This window comes from Mizuhopecten yessoensis, unplaced genomic scaffold (genome assembly GCF_002113885.1).
Source record: "Mizuhopecten yessoensis strain PY_sf001 unplaced genomic scaffold, ASM211388v2 scaffold10921, whole genome shotgun sequence".
Classification (NCBI taxonomy): Eukaryota; Metazoa; Mollusca; class Bivalvia; order Pectinida; family Pectinidae; genus Mizuhopecten; species Mizuhopecten yessoensis.
Genome location: NW_018408788.1, coordinates 1465239 through 1483146, shown reverse-complemented (window position 1 = coordinate 1483146; position 17908 = coordinate 1465239). Strand labels below are relative to the sequence as shown.

Below are 17908 nucleotides of genomic sequence, written 5' to 3'. Positions count from 1 at the left end.
TACATGTTAATAACTTGATTGGAATTATAACCTTGAATTGACAGTTTGATACTTTGAAAATTTTGAGCCAGCCCTACCCCCAAGGGCTGTAGGTGCTAGTTTCAAATCCTTTTTAGTCTGAAATCTGTATGCTAGATATTGAGTAAGGTGGTTTTATTGTTTTTTGTCACTTTGAATAATATTTCTGTTCATGTTAAAAACAAAATCAACTCTCTGTATAAATATATCAGGTGACCGTTAAGGCCCATGGGCCTCTTGTTTATTTTTGCTTGCTAGAGGCTCGCTAAATTGAAAAATTCTTAGACTCGGTTCATAAATCTCACATGAAATTGAAACTCATGTAATATCCTAGATATCATGTTGGGTGTGTAAATAATAAATACTCTCATGTAACACATCTTGCTGCATATTTTAAATTAGGTAGCTTTGATTTTGTAAATTTTTGAGTTCTGGTGTTGGGATTCAAATAAGTGATTAACTATGTATTGACAAAAAGTACATTGACAAAATTTGGTAAATCATAATTGTGATGGGTGTGTAATTAAGTAATTACTGTTATCATGTAACACATCTTGCTGCATATTTTAAATTAGGTAGCTTTGATTGTAATTTTTTGAGTTCAGGTGTTGGGATTCAAGTAAGTGATTAACTGTATATATATCAACAAAAAGTTCATAAACAAAATTTGGTAAATCATAATTGTGATAGGTGTGTAGATACTTAATGTGTCCGGTAACATATCTTACTGTATATTCTGAATTAGGAAGCTTTGGTCTTCTTTTTTTTAGTTCTTTGAGATAAAGATCATTTGTTAAAATATCTTCTTGTTAAATTTTATAATTCTCTTAAATAAATTCTATTAATTAATGAACAGCACTTATATAATATTTCAAATTTTACACATTTGCATTTTTACTCAGTAAAATCAATATAACAAATCATGTTCTGAGTTAATAGTACATTTTGTATATTATAGAGTGGCTAACATTGAAGCCTGTTTTCTCGGGTCAGCTCAAAAAAATATGGCACAGATCAAAACTGAGATGATGAGGTAAGTAGGGCTGATGGAATCTCCTTACTGATGCTATAATGACATAGTGTGGTATCTTTATATACCCGTCAGAAATGTTGACGGGATGTAGGACGTATTATCAGAGTATGGTATTAGGAGTGTTGGTCTGTTCACACTTTGGTTTTCACAAGATCACTTGCTTAAGTCATTCAGCTCTGAAATTTCATAATGAACTATTCCACCTTTGAATGGGAAGGGTTCAAATGTGTCTGCAGGGGGGAATGAGTTAAAATATTTGAATTTGATGAAACTTGGTAAGCATGTACAATATACAAAGATTGTGGCTAAGATGGAAGTTAAGCAACATCCATGCGTGATTATTAAACTGTGCTCTGATAGGTCAATGTGTGGTACTCTTGTTCAGTTTGAGATCAAAATCACTGACCGTAGTTATAACCATGATGTTGATGAGTTCCCTTAGTGTAATGTCAGTTGGTATATAAAAGTTCCAGTTATAAAGTATTTGCACTTTAATTATAAGCATTACATTTGCTACAGAACGTCACAGATGACTTGAGTTCAGCTATGTATTAAAATTATTTTCTTCTCGTTACAACATTTAGAGGGAAGTACCGTCTTGTATACATCACACCCGAGTTTGCAGATGCTGCTACAGACGTCTTACACAATCTAGACAGGGCTGTCGGTAAGTCTTAACACGGTTTTCTCCCAACCTTCACAGGTGTGACTCCCTTTAAAGCTGGGAAAGATCAGCTTGTCACCTCTTAGGGGGAGATAGCTTCTTGCAGAATGGCGTGATCCAAGTCATAACAATAGTATGACGTCACGTCATCAATGATTTGATGTCACGTCAACAGTATCAGACCATGGAAGATAACTCTGAATTTGCTGCAAAAACATGCCATCAACGCTTATATTTCATTCAATCACCGCTTGTCGGCGGATTTGTGAGTGAAACAGGATTTGAAAAACAATTATCCCCTATCTTGAGGGTGTGACAGAGAATATCATCCCTCAGGTAGGAGATTTCTCTGTTGCACCCTCAAGGTAGGGGAAGATTCTGTTAGTTATAGAACTTTAACACCGAAGCTCTGGGGAGGTATACAGTAAAATGTTATGGAGTGCAATAAGGTTGGAGAAAAGAAATATCCTTGAACTTTATTTTAGTCTACAGGAGTCAAGGTTGTTAAAACACTCAAGTTATTATGGCTAAATAAAGGAAAGGTGTAAAGTCATGATATTTTGCCTGTAGCTTGTTTGAATGGAGAGCAACAAAGTTTATGAAAGAAAAATAACCTTGATACATCTTTAAGGTCATGAGAGTATAATTTGTTAACATGCTCAGATGACTTAAGGCTTAAGATCATGATATTTGGTCAGTAGTTGGTTGGCATGAATGGCTATAAAGTAAAAATAAAAAAAGGCTGCACAAGTCAAGTGAGCATTTTAGGCCCTTTGAGCCTCTTGTGTTCAATTCTGAATATTGTAAATTTTGTCTGATGAAGGTGACAGAGTACATACCACACTTGTCATGGAGACATCACATAGAAACATTTATTGGTTGTGTTACAAGAAACGTTTCGTAATCAGTTCAATATTGTTTAAATCTGGCACATTTTTATATCACTGCAGGCATTGATCTGATCGCCATAGACGAAGCCCACTGTGTCAGCCAGTGGGGCCACGACTTCCGTTCAGCCTACAGATCCCTAGGGAAGTTACGTAACTCCTTCCCAAAGGTAAGTAACCCTGAACAGGTTTCGATGTAGGGGTAACAACAGGTCACCAGGTCAGCTTCTTTGCAAAAGTGAAAACAATTACTGAGCTTGTTTTACATAAAAGGGTAAACTTGGTTTTGTAACCCCTTTTCACTGAACATGTTTTGATATAGGGGTCAACTATAGGTCACAAGATCAGCTCCTTTGCAAAAAAAAATATATAAAATCTGAGCTTGCTTTACATAAAAAAGTAAACTTGGCTTTGTAACCTCTTTCCAAAATTAAGAAATACTGAGCATTCTTCACATTTAGAGGTTGGTTACAGGTCAGTAGGTTAAAGGGATACTCCTTCCAAAAATTAACAAGAACTGAGCATGTTTTATGCAGGAGTATACTATAGGTTGAAGGTTGGACTCTTAACTCCTTCAAAAACAAACTGAGCGAGTTTAATACATTAAGGGTCAACAACAGATTGTTAGGTCAACTTTAGATCTGTAACTCATGACCACTTTAAAAGTAGCTGTGTAGTTTTAAATTGTATTGCCTGCAAAGTAAAGGGGACATAAAAGGACCTATCTGTCGTCAGCATCATCAACACAAATGGTTTCTGTGCAAATTATCCTTAAGGAATGCATTGAATTTTATGAAAGTTTTACTCATACCAACAGTATAAATACCCTAGCTTGTATACCGTAAAAACCTGTGTAATCTGTTGTGTCCAAGATGGTCTGCCAGAATCGTCGATCTCTTCATGGAAAAAAATCCTTGAAATTGCTTACACTTACAGTATGTATTTTGAGCACCCCCCACTTTGGGCATTAAATTTCTTTAAAAAATGAGTTTTTAAGGTAAATATGATTTTTAACCAAATCTGAATATCAACATGGCCACCAGCGGCTGTTCCATGATTTTGTGAAAAGTCACATGGTTTCTGTGCTATTACTCTTGTAGGAATGCTTATGAAATTTTCAACACATACCTGTATAATCAATAACCCACCTAATTTCTGATTTCTGCCAGTGCCATCTTAGATTTGTACAAATATTGCTCCGAACTATATCTTTTATAGCAGAAATCAATAACCCACATCAATTCAGATTTCTGACAATGCCATCTTTGATTTGTACAAATATGATTCCAGAAATTATCAGATTTTACTAAGCTTTCTGTAACCAACTTCCTCAATCAAGTCTGCTACTCAGCCAAGTTCAAGCCTATTTAATGAGGTTGCCACGATCTGATTGGCTGATGAATTTCCAGATGATATCTTTTGAAGAAATAATTTTCATGAAGCTGGGCTGGTCAACTCTCTTCCAAAGTTCATCTTTAGTAAAGTCTGATGCTCAGCAATTTTATGGATATTTAATTGGGCTGTTGTAATATGATTGGCTTATAGTTTCCAAATGATGTTTTTTTTGGAAGGAATTATCAGATTGCAATAACAATTTATTTTTCAAATATAATATATTTCATTCCTTCAACATGGGTAAGCTATAATCAGTTATCATTCACCCAAAGCCGGAGCTGGTGACATACCTCACTTCTGTGGAATTTTTGTGCATAATCATATAAGAGTAAAGCACAGTTCATTGGATCACTCCATTAGCACGTTTACCTATGGAAGTAACTCTTGGTCAGTTGATAATGAGTCCACTTCAGGGAATTTGGTCTGTAACTCTCACCACAAATTAAGTTACAATATGTCACAGACGATTAATACTCTTTAGGAGTTAAATTTGAAATGACAAATCTTGGGGCAGTATTATTGGTAGATATTTTCTTATTTCATGCAATGAATATATCAATAACAGGTGCCCATCATGGCTCTGACAGCAACAGCCACTCCTGAAGTGAGACGAGACATCTGTAAAAGTCTTAACCTCCGAAACCCAATCCCAGTCTGCACAGGATTTGACAGGTAAGCAATTTTCTTCAGCAACCGTTCCAGCTGTGATATCCATCAGACCTGAATATAATTCAAATAAAGACAACCAAGGAAAAGTTAAAAAACGATTTAAAGTTATATTTGCCTGATCGACAATGATATATGTTAAACTAATTAGCATATGCTGTACATCAAGCATCTAAAGCCATTTTGCCACCTGTTAACTTTTTTGGGGCAAGTTTTTGAAATGCTTCTAACTCCAAATGTATGCATTATTTGCGATATAGTCATAAAAATCTTGAAAACTACTACATGTATTTAGCTTCTCAACTCTTAAGGAAGATACCTGTTTATTTCAGACCAAACCTGTATTTTTCTGTGAGTGCCAAAAACAATCCGATTGAAGACATCCGTTCCCAGATGACAAAGAAGGGCTCGCGGTATGAGTTTGATGGTCCAACTATAATATACTGTCCTACCAAGAAAACCACTATGGAAGTAGCAGGCCATGTGTCGGGTATGTATTAGTTACACAGTCAGGTGCTACCTCTAAATGGGTTTTCCAGAATTTGATGTACATCTTAGGGCAACAAACATGATACTAGTTAATTATTCTTCACTCCACTTGTTCCAGTCTACTCAGCTGTAAATAAGTATGTGGTTTGGCAGTGCTAGAACTGTTGAATGCTAGCTGTGAGCGCCAAAATGGCAGCACTGGCTGTATGCTCCCCAGGGAGTTGAGAAAGAGGTTGGCTGGTTGCGAAGGCCCGATAACCTTGGATAATGATTTGTTACCACTTTGAGACAACCTACAAATGGTTGTGATAAAGCGGTATATAAGACCCTCCAATTATTGTTATTATTACAAAATGTGGTTGGTTTTGTTTTTCAGCCATGCGAGTCCCATGTTTACCGTATCATGCCGGTCTCCCACAGAATGCCAGGGATGAAGCTCACCACAAGTTTGTAAACGACAAGATTCAGGTACAAAGTAATGGTATTGCTGTGTCTGATGATCTTTGTAAATGGGTGACCACTAAGTTACCTCCCTTCGTCAAATTCAAAATTTAATGTTGCCCACTGGACTTGACTTGGGGCCTGTTCATTTATGTAAAACAACTGGTTCGTCGTTTTTAAATGTATTTGTCGAGTATAACTCCTGACAGACCTGCAAGTGTTTATGCAGGCCTTGTAAGGCTTTGTCAAGGCTCACCTGAAAGTAGCATCAGATTACTAGGTCTGACCTTAAGGTCAAAATGTTTGGATCGTGATAAACGGAAGCGGCCTAGGAGTCAATACTTCAATGTTTTAATGGTAGAATCTGCATGTCAAGGGATTAATCCTCAGTTAATCTGAGATAAGGTCCTCAATTCCTGAACTTTGATTGGCTAAGACATGGTCATGTACGAGGCAATATTTCAGTTTATTAACTTTGTGTTACTACTTAAGCAAGTGTGTAGTTTCTCTGTAGTGCCATTTTACTTGTATTTCAGTGAATATGTGACCTGGAAAGTGATATTAACCTAAACTTTGTCTCAATCAATATTGCTTTCTCGGTTCCATATAACCACATATTCACCTTAATAAAAGTTCATAATTGATAATTATTTACATAAAAAGTTGGATTCTTGCTTTATATTTTCACTAACAAACTATTTTGTTAATACAGTCGTCTTTGTTTACTAGGTTGTAGTTGCCACGGTAGCGCTTGGTATACAGTCGTCTTTGTTTACTAGGTTGTAGTTGCCACGGTAGCGCTTGGTATACAGTCGTCTTTGTTTACTAGGTTGTAGTACTGCCACGGTAGCGTTTGGTATACAGTCGTCTTTGTTTACTAGGTTGTAGTACTGCCACGGTAGCGTTTGGTATACAGTCGTCTTTGTTTACTAGGTTGTAGTTGCTACGGTAGCGTTTGGTATGGGGATTGACAAGCCAGATGTTCGTAAGGTCATTCACTATGGAGGTGAGTTGATGTTGTTTGAGAGAAAGAAAAAAATATATATATATATATATGCCACAAAATACCAAACATACAAAGATACATATTACCATACTGTGGCACTGTAAATTGCTTGTTTCACACTCACTTAAATCTGCAACCTTATTTCATTCACAATGAATATGATTCTAATTAATTAACTACCCGGTAATGTGTAAATAACCATGTAGATCATTCTTGTTGCAATAATTTAGGTAGATAACTCTATCAAAATCACATCCACAGTATAATGTTTGAGGAAGTATATACCTGTAAATCAAAGGCTGTTTTATGAAATGAATGGATATCATGTGTTATGATAATCTCTCTGTCTTTCTAGCACCTAAGGACATTGAGTCTTATTATCAGGAAGTTGGTCGTGCTGGCAGGGATGGATTTCCAAGTCTGTGTCATGTTTTCTTCTCCAACGGTGATTTCAACACTAGCAGGTAGGGGCTCTGTGTATCAAAATGCCATCTTCAATTTGGACTTCAGTAAGCAAGAGGTTATATTCAACTGCCAACATTCAACAAACTGACTTAACCACATCTTGCTGTCTGCACTGTGTCGGTTGTTGATAGAGTATTTCCCCGACCTTGAGAGTAAAATAGAAAAATCTCAATCCAAAAGGTAAGATTCTTAAATGTCTAGCCCAAGGCTTTGCAGAGGGCCATACATTTAAGAATTTTACCTAGTGGGTGTAGATTTTCTGTCCTACTTTCACAGTAAGGAATGATAATTTTATTCCATCCTCAAACCAAGAGTAGTTGAATGAAATGTTGATTGCTTGGTCTTTCAGCAAACTTAATAGTATACCTGCCGTAATCTGCTATTGTTGATGTGATTTGATACAATTGATATGAATTGGAATTACTGGTACCCTCATCTTTTACCAAGGGTAAAACAGAAAAATCTTTCATCGACTGACGTGTAGATATCTCTGTCTAATGGGAGAGATATTAGGGTCTCTGATAATCTGGTTTTCCCCTATTTTTCAGACATTTTATAAACGATATGAAAAATCAAGGATTCAAAGAACACAAGATGAAGATGCTCCACAAGATGCAACAGTACCTGAGCATTGTGGGGAAATGTCGCCGCAGGTATGTGTAAATATAGTTACCTGTGTATTGTGGGGAAATGTCGCCGCAGGTATGTCTAAATATAGTCTTACCTGTGTATTGTGGGGAAATGGCGCCGCAGGTATGTGTAAATATAGTTACCTGTGTATTGTGGGGAAAAGTCGCCCCAGGTATGTCTAAATATAGTCTTACCTGTGTATTCTGGGGAAATGTCGCCCCAGGTATGTCTAAATATAGTCTTGCCTGTGTATTGTGGGGAAATGTCGCCCCAGGTATATCTAAATATAGTCTTACCTGTGTATTGTGGGGAAATGGCGCCCCAGGTATGTCTAAATATAGTCTTACCTGTGGGTTGTGGGGAAATGTCGCCCCAGGTATGTCTAAATATAGTCTTGCCTGTGTATTGTGGGGAAATGTCGCCCCAGGTATGTCTCAATATAGTCTTACCTGTGTATTGTGGGGAAATGTCGCCGCAGGTATGTGTAAATATAGTTACCTGTGTATTGTGGGGAAATGTCGCCCCAGGTATGTCTAAATATAGTCTTACCTGTGTATTGTGGGGAAATGTTACTACACATATGTCTAAATATAGCAGTACCTGTGTATTGTGGGAAATGTAGAATAAGTGGTTGTTCTTTGTACCATTTTTGGTACATACATTACGTTACATTTATGTAATAAGATACTTGGGGCTGTTCCAGAAAAAAAGACATCCCCCCCCTGGGACGGCAAACTTTTTTTGTTAACGTGGGTGGTTGAACATTGAATAAAATCGTAGTTATTGGTTGTTGTTGTTGTTGTATTTTCGTTTCTGTGGGTCGTTGTACGTTGGAGAAATAAAAAAAAATATTTAAAAAATAAATAAAACCTGATTAATTAATTTACATGGTGGTGTGATATGAAAATATCTGGTTGAAGCTCGGATGGAGATTTGCGTTATTGAAATACGTGCTGAAACTTTGGCAGCGTGACATTACTGTATCGCGTGCAAGTCGCTTCCGGTATGTGGGTCAAGGGAATCTTGATAGAGGGCGCTGTTATCACTCTTCACAAAAATGGCTGCCCATTCGCGTCTTGTGACAGATTTCCTGCATTACTGTCCAAACAAGGAGTTGCTCCTTCAAAATTATAATTGCTGTGTAGTGTGTACAGGTCTGGCAGTTCACATTTACAGGTAATAGATGTACTCTTAAAAGGTCAAATAAAGTAACTATAATAACATGCGGACAGGCAATGAACATGTATGTAGATTTTCACCAGAAATGCAAAGTCATGATCCACCTATAATAAAATTTTAGTTAATTAATGCAGAAAGTCAAAACAAGTGAAATCTGCTTCTGACACCATATTGGATCATTTCGTCCATTTATGACTCGTCAATGGTACTTAATTAAAAGGTCAAAAGTATGAAACTCTAAACTCTATATAGCCACTACCAAAAGAAAACCCATTGCAGACAATTTATATTACATATGTATATGCATATAGGTATTGGTAAAACTAAAGGAAGTAAGTATGAAGCAAAAAGCACACTTTGAATACAAATTGACCTTTTCATTGTTGGTATGTAATGAAATATTAAATGTATAGTACAACTCTGCTGACACTTGACAGAACTATTTTCATTCTCTATATATATAATATATAGCAAAAGCACAAAAAGAATACAACACATATATATATATTAAACTAAATTTTAGTTTATTTATATCAAATGATAGTAAAACAACGGTAATTATTTAATTTAATAGTATATGGGTATAAATTAACTATTTAAATAACATGGTATGTGGGTACTACTTTTTTTCCCCCTTTTTTTTAAACTAAAAAACAATTGTGGGTCGTTGGTATGGAACAAAATTCGTAAATACGGGTGGTAGGGGTCTGCTGATTATTGAAGTTATGGGTGGTAGGGGTCTGGAAAAAGTGCCGGCCCAGGGGGGATGTCTTTTTTTCTGGAACAGCCCTTATAGATGTACCCGGGTAATTGATGACATTTTGTAAACAACAACCTACCAGATATTGGTAAAATTACAATGAGTAGCCCATTCAAAATGCTGCTCAGACTTGTTGTAAAGTGTGACATCATCAGAAACTGTCAACAAATATTACACTACTGATTTCCATGATTTTACTTTTTTTTTAAAGGGCAGAATAAACCGATATTTTCACTGACCGTTAGATATCCTGTATCTTGCTTGATACTTTTATTATAATATCCTAACATGATGGTTAATTCTACACATAAGTTTCCAATCGTTATGTTTGTTTCCAGGCTTTTGCTGGGTCATTTTGAATCCAAAGACTTGGCTCACATTGGTGGAACCCCAAACTGCTGTGACAACTGTAGGAAAAAGTAAGCTTCTCTATCTATGTACAGTTGGTGATCGCTTCTCTATCTATGTACAGTTGGTGATCGCTTCTCTATCTATGTACAGTTGGTGATCGCCTCAGAACATGCTGAGAGGATTATAACATGGTGTTTTGTTGAAGCTGTTTAACACTCTGTGCGGTCTAGTACCTAGCTAAAGCTGCTAGAATGTTGACAATAAATTCAGTGGCTGAGTTAGCCTGCCCAATCCAAATTTTGTCTTAAAAGGCAAAATAATTTTGTTCTGACAATGACAATGTATGACAGAACCCTCTATAACCCAGAAATCTCTGCAAACAGTATTGTAGTTCTTCGTGTGGTGTTTGGTGTAGAGAGAGAAAACAGATCAGGAGAATGGTACTAGTACTGTACACAGTGAAATTGTTGCCCTTCAATTGTAAAATCCACTTTTGCCCAATATCAAATTTGCCCTTCACATTTAATTACTATGAATATTAAGTTGTTTTCAAATGCTCAATGTAATAATAAATTCACCCTCATTACTGAGGGCAAAAAGAGTGAAAATTAAACTGCTGCGAACATTTCCTGGAATACAGTATTACATATTACTCAAAGGATTCGGGGAAATACTAAGAATAATAATGTGACTGATTTAAGCATCTCTAGGAATGGCCACTATAACATTGTCCTTTAAATAATAGTCCAGGGCCGTTTTCGTTTAAACAGTTGAACCGGTTGGGCCACAGTTGTTCATTTATTAAATAAAGTCGGACCTAGTAATCTGATGCTGCTTTCAGGCGAGCCTTGACAAAGCCTTGCAAGGCCTGCATAAACATTTGCAGGTCCGTCGGGATTTATACCCAAAAATGTTACATTTAAAAACGGACAAATCGGTTGTTCCCCAGAAACGAACAGGCCGCAGGATTCGTCTGGAACACAAGCAAAAGTTCTTGTCAAATCAAAAGTCAGCCATCACTGGAAACAAGCACTACTCAACCAGATTGCTGAAAATAAAAAATCATGATACTCCAGCCTGCCTGTAAATCTAGATGATAATTTATAAACAGATACTGTGACAGTAACCATGTTTATAAAACAACAGATATAGCTTCTATTTGCTGTTTAAGATGGCCACACAATTAATGAACTTAAAGGCTAGAATTTGCAATAAGGATGTTTATGATAAACATGTTTTCAAACCCAACACTAAGACACATAACATCTAATTGCTAGCAATAAATAGCATGTCAAAGTAACAGAATCTACGAACCTATAAATGTTGATGCTGGCTTTTCTAAGACTCTTTGTTGATTGTAGGATCAAAATGAGCAAAACTTACTATGACTCTAAGAACTGGACAATGGCGGACAGCCTGGTGTCGGATGAGGAAAGAGAGTATGGAAAAGAGGCTCGAGACCTGTTTTCAGCCATAGAGGTGAGGAAATGTTTATAAGCTCTCTGTTGTGTCACTGACCAAAGCCATATACACTGCGCATCTGTACAATATGTCATCTGTCAGTATGTATGTCAAACAAATCTTGCTTTGTAACCACATGATTATAAAATGATTTTAATTTTCACTAAATCAATGAAAAATTTCACTAGCCCTGATATAAAGTCTACTATCCCAGGCAATTGGTTAGTGGAATGTACACCTCAGCTGATTACTCAAGTTAGAAATTAGTATGGAGAGTGTATTAAGGACATGGATTAAATAAAATTGCAATCTGCATAGATATCATCCTCGATACTCCAGGGGTTACGCTCGCTTTCGTTCTCTGCAACCTTTGAATAACAAAATGGAAGGCACATGGCTAGCTATTTGATTGGTCTCAGTTAAAAACATCAAAAAATCGCTAGACTGATACCTGTCCTTTGAAGATTACAGAGGAGTGACACCCAACTTCAAAGCCTGCCAATTTACTGTTACGCAACTGACTTATTCTTTTCATGTAAAATAAAGGATCAAACTAGACTTCTAGTGCCTTCCACAAGGTGGTGCACACTGAGCCAGCGTTTTAGCTCTGACATAATTCAGGGGTGCAGAGAGCAAAAGTGAGCATAGACCCATGAGTGTCGAGGATGCTGGACAAATGAACTACCATAATCATCTATAAAGGCAGATTTCTAAAATTGTTGGGTAGTATTTGTCCTCTTGTATCGATTCACAATTGACTCGCTTGTGAATTAATTCATGTATAAATATGTGTTTACAAAATGCAAGTAATGTACAGTCAGTATAAGTATCTGCATATACAGTAGAACCCGCTTATTATGATATTCTATTTGCCAGAGAAAAATATTATAATAACCGATTTATCATAATAAACGATATAAGAAATATTCATGCTTACATAATGCCTTGTTTAATTCTAGGTGCTCGGCAATAGATATGGACTTATGGCCCCTATCAAGTTTTTAACGGGATCTATTGACAAAAAAGTCCAGCGTTTCTCTGATCACAAATACTTCGGATCTGGAAAGTAAGATTTTTTTTTTCTCATCCGGCTTAACTCATTCACCCCTGAAAATTCATAATGAACTATTCCAACCTTTGAATTGGAGGAGTTCAATTGTGTCTTCAGGGATGTATGATTTAATTATGGAGGAAAATCCACCAGGTTCAGTCCTCATAAAAATCAAGGGATAGACAATGCTGTGGTTGTTTCTAGAATACTTTGAATATCAACCCAAACATGGAGACATACTATTTTGTGTTATTTTTTGTCTCGCCGCGAGACTAAGGTGTTGCTTTTCTGGGGATAGCGGTGACGTCAACATTTAGTTTTTGCGTTTAAGTTAGTTTCACTGAAAGTATAAGTGCTAGACCGACCAAACATCTCAACCCATGCATCAGTTGTCAGCATCTCCATCAACATTAAGTTTTTGGGTTTAAGTTAGTTTCCCAGATATGAGCATTGATGGTCAAGGGGGGCACAGGTGAGACATATCTCCGAATGTCTTGTTTAATGTTGGCAGAGTTTAAATCTGTAAAACAGCTTCTTTTTACTGATTTGACTCCAGACATTATTGAAAACCTGTGTTATGTGGTTCATCTGTGGGCCCGTCTAATTTTGATACTTCTGTAATAGAAACAAAATGAAATGCAAATCAGGACAGCTACTTTTTCGAAAGTCATCATTTAGTTTAATCAAATTAAGTTCCACAGAAGTACTATATAAAGGGGGTTGTAAGTAAGGTGGTAAATGAAACAAGGGGCATTAAGTTGAAGTTTTAATGTATATTTACCATGTGTTTCAGGTATAAGAAGGTCAAGTGGTGGAGTGCCTTTGGTAAGTCATACAGGTTTGATTGATTAATTTTTGAAAAGTCAATTATTGATTGATTGTAGTTCAATTTATTTGCAAAAACAAAGGTCACGTGATATGTACATCATGACTCAAGTTACTGAAGTTTCAGAATGATGGAAACACTTTTTACAAGGGGTGTACACAAGTCATCTTAACTGGTACAATGGTACTGTATGGGTTCATTCTCATTTCTGACTTCAACATATTTGTTGTGACTGGATCATGTTGCTGACATGGGAGACTTGTTTGAAATAAAGTCAGTGCCTTCAAGCAGCTACCGTACTTTGGGACATTTTGGATGTGGTTATATTTTGGATTATTTGACGCCTGGACTGAATGAGACATATTGAACACAGCAAAAGTTCACGATACCAAAATATATTGTCGCAACATCCGGATATTGGCAGACCGTCTTCCAACTCATTCATTATGCATCAATTACTTACTTCGTTGACTATATTTTTCATATAAACAAAACTTGTAATTACATATTTTTGGGTAGAAACACTCAATAAATGATAGGGCTGTCACAATCTATCGGAAAACAGGTATATCACAATACATAGGCATATTTTATCGTAACACAATACAGAGATGAAATATTGCTGTATCTTAATATTTCTCAAAAGCATATTTTGGTGTTTTAACTTTGCAAATTACCACAAATTCTAACAGATATACCAATAAGCATAAAGCAGGCTTTTAATAGTTCAAATTTTGTAATCGATGGTTGGTTTGACAAAAATCTTAAATCTGTGTAGTCCATATTATATATGATTAAGTTTGATAACATTCTGACAACTTATTATAAAATTGACAACATCCTTCCTATGACAATATATCGGGATACGTATCGCAATATATTCATTCTGTATTGCAATATATTACACTCTTTGCGTATTGTGACACCCCTAATTAAAAATTTTAAAATATCTATATTTTTCTGAAAAACTCATCACATTCAGTGTTTTCAAGCACCAACATTTAGTATAGAGGATTGTAAAATGCTGATATTTGACGCAATATGATTTAACCACCAGATTTTAAGCAAATCAAGGCCAAAATTTGGAAACGCCAAAATATCCCAAAGTGCAGTATATTGGAATTACTGATCAACTCAAATCTTCATGTTGCTATTTCAAGCACATTTTACTGAAATTTTCAGTTTAATTTAAATGTATGACATTTACAATCATTTGGTTCCAAATGGCAGTGTTCTCCACTCCAAAACCCAACCAAGCCCAGATCAAACAAGGATGGATTTGTTGAAGCAGCATACTACTTATTGTCTAGATTTAAAGAAATTTTGAATAACCACTAATGTACATTGTATAAGAACAAGACATCAGAGATAGCAGCCTAGTTGGATAATATTGAGTATGTGCTGCATAAACAACATAGAGAGATCTAGAGCTCTGTTTAACGATGGGATATGCAGTAACGAATCAGGAAAATACCGGCAGGAAGAGAGATTATCACAAATTATGATTCTGTTTTACCTGTTCTTTATATCACATATTGTCAGGAAAGGCTCTGATCTTAGACGGATATCTGACAGAGCGACCAATTGAAAATGGCTTTGGGTCCGTTGTGGAATTGGCTCAGAAAGGCAGGAATTGGCTGTGGCAGAATAAGAATGCTACAAATGTTTCGCTCAAGGTGACTCCCAGTGCCGATTTGGTTGCTGAGGAGAAACCTGCAATCAGCATTTCTTTGAAGTGAGTTAATGTATATATACTGTTTGATAATGTTAGCAGGAAAACAGAATCTCGCTGTGTAGAAGTTGTTCAGTTTACAGTAAAAACATTTTGTTAGCTCAACTTGCTTAAAGTGCCAAGTCAGCTCTTGTTGTAATGTGGCATCTGTTGAACTTCTCACATCAACTTTTTACTTAAAACAACTTATCATGAAGTGCAAAGAGGCCTGTGGAGGATTTATGGCTAGAAGCATACTGGATTAGGGGGCTACTAAGTTTGTTCAAATAAATGACCTCAACCTTCTTTAATTTTCTGTGATGTTAGATTTAGTCTGGTTTCCCCATGTGCAAATTACGATGCAGAAATTGAACCCAAGGTACTTAGTGATTATATTGATAAATAGACTTGTTCGTCATCTAAGCTTTACTATTCATCACTCTCAGACAATCCATTCCGAAGGCAACATCCTTCCCAAGTCCATCTTCTAGTCCAAGAAAGGTCAATCTGGCCGAGTTTCATCATACACCGAAAGATTCACCTCGCGTTAAACCAGATGTGGATCAGGAAACCATCAGACTCCAGGCCAAGATGGCTGCCCTACAGGTCAGTGAGAATGTCTAAATCTGACACCCAGTTGAAAACAGAGTTCTTCAATCCACAGATTTGCCTTGCACAGTTATTTATTGGCAGGTACATTTAGCTCTCATACATACTGTAAACTGGAACATTTTCGCCTTTGAATGGTAAAATCCATTTTCGCCCAATATTAAATTCGCCCTTCACATTTAATTACTATGTATATATTATGTTGTTTACAAATGTTTGCTGTAATGAAAAATTCTTCCTCTTTACGGAGGGTGAAAAAGACGAAAATTAAACTGTAACGAAAATTTCTCGATATACAGTATAATACTATGTTTGACACAGACAAATAATACTTTAACCCTTTCACCACTGTAGACCATAATGGATTCATCCAGATCAATGCATGGTAGAGTCTATAACCCTTTCACCACTGTAGACCATAATGGACTCGTCCAGATCAATGCATGGTAGAGACTATAACCCTTTCACCACTGTAGACCATAATGAACTCGTCCAGAGCAATGCATGGTAGAGTCTATAACCCTTTCACCACTGCAGACCATAATGGACTCGTCCAGATCAATGCATGGTAGAGACTATAACCCTTTCACCACTGTAGACCATAATGGACTCGTACAGATCAATGCATGGTAGAGTCTACTAAAGTTACATAGGGGTGAAAGGGTTAAGAAAGGCTGCCCTGAGAGAATAATAGCTGTACAATTATATAAGATCATGATTAAGGGTTTCACACCTGTGACGAGGGCGGAGTGTCCAACCCACACCTACTACCATTTTAAAAATAAAACACTATGTTCTAGACTTCACAACAGAAATTGTCTTACTATAATATTGGACATTTAAGTATCATTCTTACAAAAAGATTTTTCCATGAATCAAGTTTTCTCTGTATTAACTAGATAATGTTAGTTAGGACTGCACTAGGATGTTTCTTACTGTAGTAGTCTCTGAGAACCTGGTCAGAATGAAATGGGAAATCGCACCACAATCATCAGCACAATAAAATTGTCATTGAAATTGACTGCTTCACTGGTATAAATATAGAAGATTAACTAAAATTGATATTTGTTCTTAGTTCAATTCTTACAATAGGAGTTTACATACAGGTTATTGTACAATATTTTCTGGTGTTTCAATCTCTACACTTCATTATAGATTATCATAAAGATAATATAGCTTATATATATATTTGTCTCGGCCATATACGATATTTTAATAAAGGGCTTCTGTGCCACTGAAATAGAATTCAAATGTTGAGTAAATTGTATGTTTGTGTAACAGAATGAACTTTACAAGGAGTTGGTAAAGAAGAGGAATGAGATCGCAGGAGAGACTGGATACGCACCTTACTCTATCGCCAGCAACAAGGCCCTTCTGGACATGGCTAATATCAGGTCAGTCTGGATTTTCCTCAGGTCACTCGAGTCCTAAGTGTTTCTGATCATTAAGAACTTCAAACATGCGAGGTATCAATAAAGATCAGTTTTATACTCTATGCATCCTCAAGTTCCTCTGTCAAAGAAAGTTTGTTTTTGGTGTATAGTAAGTATACCTTCCTGGTACACATGTAAACTTTACACACATTGAGGCACATCATTAATAAACTTAGTTGTTATAGGCCATTAAACCCTATAGATGGAATAATGTGTTAGCCTAGTGTAGTAGTAACCCAAGTATTATGTCCTTCAGACCAAGCACCAAAGACTCAATGATAAAAATTGAGGACTTCCCGGAGGCCAAGGTGAAGAAATTTGGTGACATGTTCGTCAAAATCATCATCTCATTCTGTAAGGAACATCCTGATTGTAAAACAGACAATTTCCCTGAGATCGATATTGGAAAGGTTTGTGATTATGTTCTCTTGATCGGGAAGATTTTCGTTTAAAAATCTTGATAATACCTGTAATGTTAAACATTAGTACCAATGAGAGTAAAATGTTTTTTTCATAGAATTATAAAAATTGTTCAGATCTATCTTTTAGCATGCATCATGTAAATGCTGTTATGATCAATAACAGTTGAGTTGGACCACCCATTAAGATTGCATATTTTTATATATGCAAGGGTTCATTCTTTAATCATCTGCTAATTATATGGTTGAGAGGAGATCACTTCAAAGATATTAACGAAATGTATCTTATATATGAAATTGATACATATTTTGGTCAATAAATATCACATATGTCGTGATGTTTTAGAAAAATTGTTGCTAATATTTTAAGTAGCATGCTGAAGAAATCTCTATAACATTACATGTGACATTGTT

The 17908-nt window shown here is 36.1% G+C and overlaps 1 protein-coding gene across 3 annotated transcripts in view; it reads left to right on the top strand.

Annotated features, from left to right (window-relative positions):
- LOC110463710 (Werner syndrome ATP-dependent helicase-like) overlaps positions 1–17908 on the top strand; it is a 36945-nt gene that overhangs the window by 10931 nt on the left and 8106 nt on the right. For all 3 annotated transcript variants that reach the window (XM_021518516.1, XM_021518514.1, XM_021518515.1), the window contains 17 exons: positions 977–1051; positions 1636–1718; positions 2666–2772; positions 4563–4669; positions 4996–5153; positions 5529–5620; positions 6527–6599; positions 6955–7063; positions 7613–7717; positions 9972–10052; positions 11346–11463; positions 12405–12511; positions 13290–13321; positions 14865–15057; positions 15480–15639; positions 16924–17036; positions 17332–17485. In XM_021518516.1, coding sequence (XP_021374191.1) covers positions 977–1051; positions 1636–1718; positions 2666–2772; positions 4563–4669; positions 4996–5153; positions 5529–5620; positions 6527–6599; positions 6955–7063; positions 7613–7717; positions 9972–10052; positions 11346–11463; positions 12405–12511; positions 13290–13321; positions 14865–15057; positions 15480–15639; positions 16924–17036; positions 17332–17485 — 1867 coding nt within the window. The remainder of the gene's footprint in view (positions 1–976; positions 1052–1635; positions 1719–2665; positions 2773–4562; positions 4670–4995; positions 5154–5528; positions 5621–6526; positions 6600–6954; positions 7064–7612; positions 7718–9971; positions 10053–11345; positions 11464–12404; positions 12512–13289; positions 13322–14864; positions 15058–15479; positions 15640–16923; positions 17037–17331; positions 17486–17908) is intronic.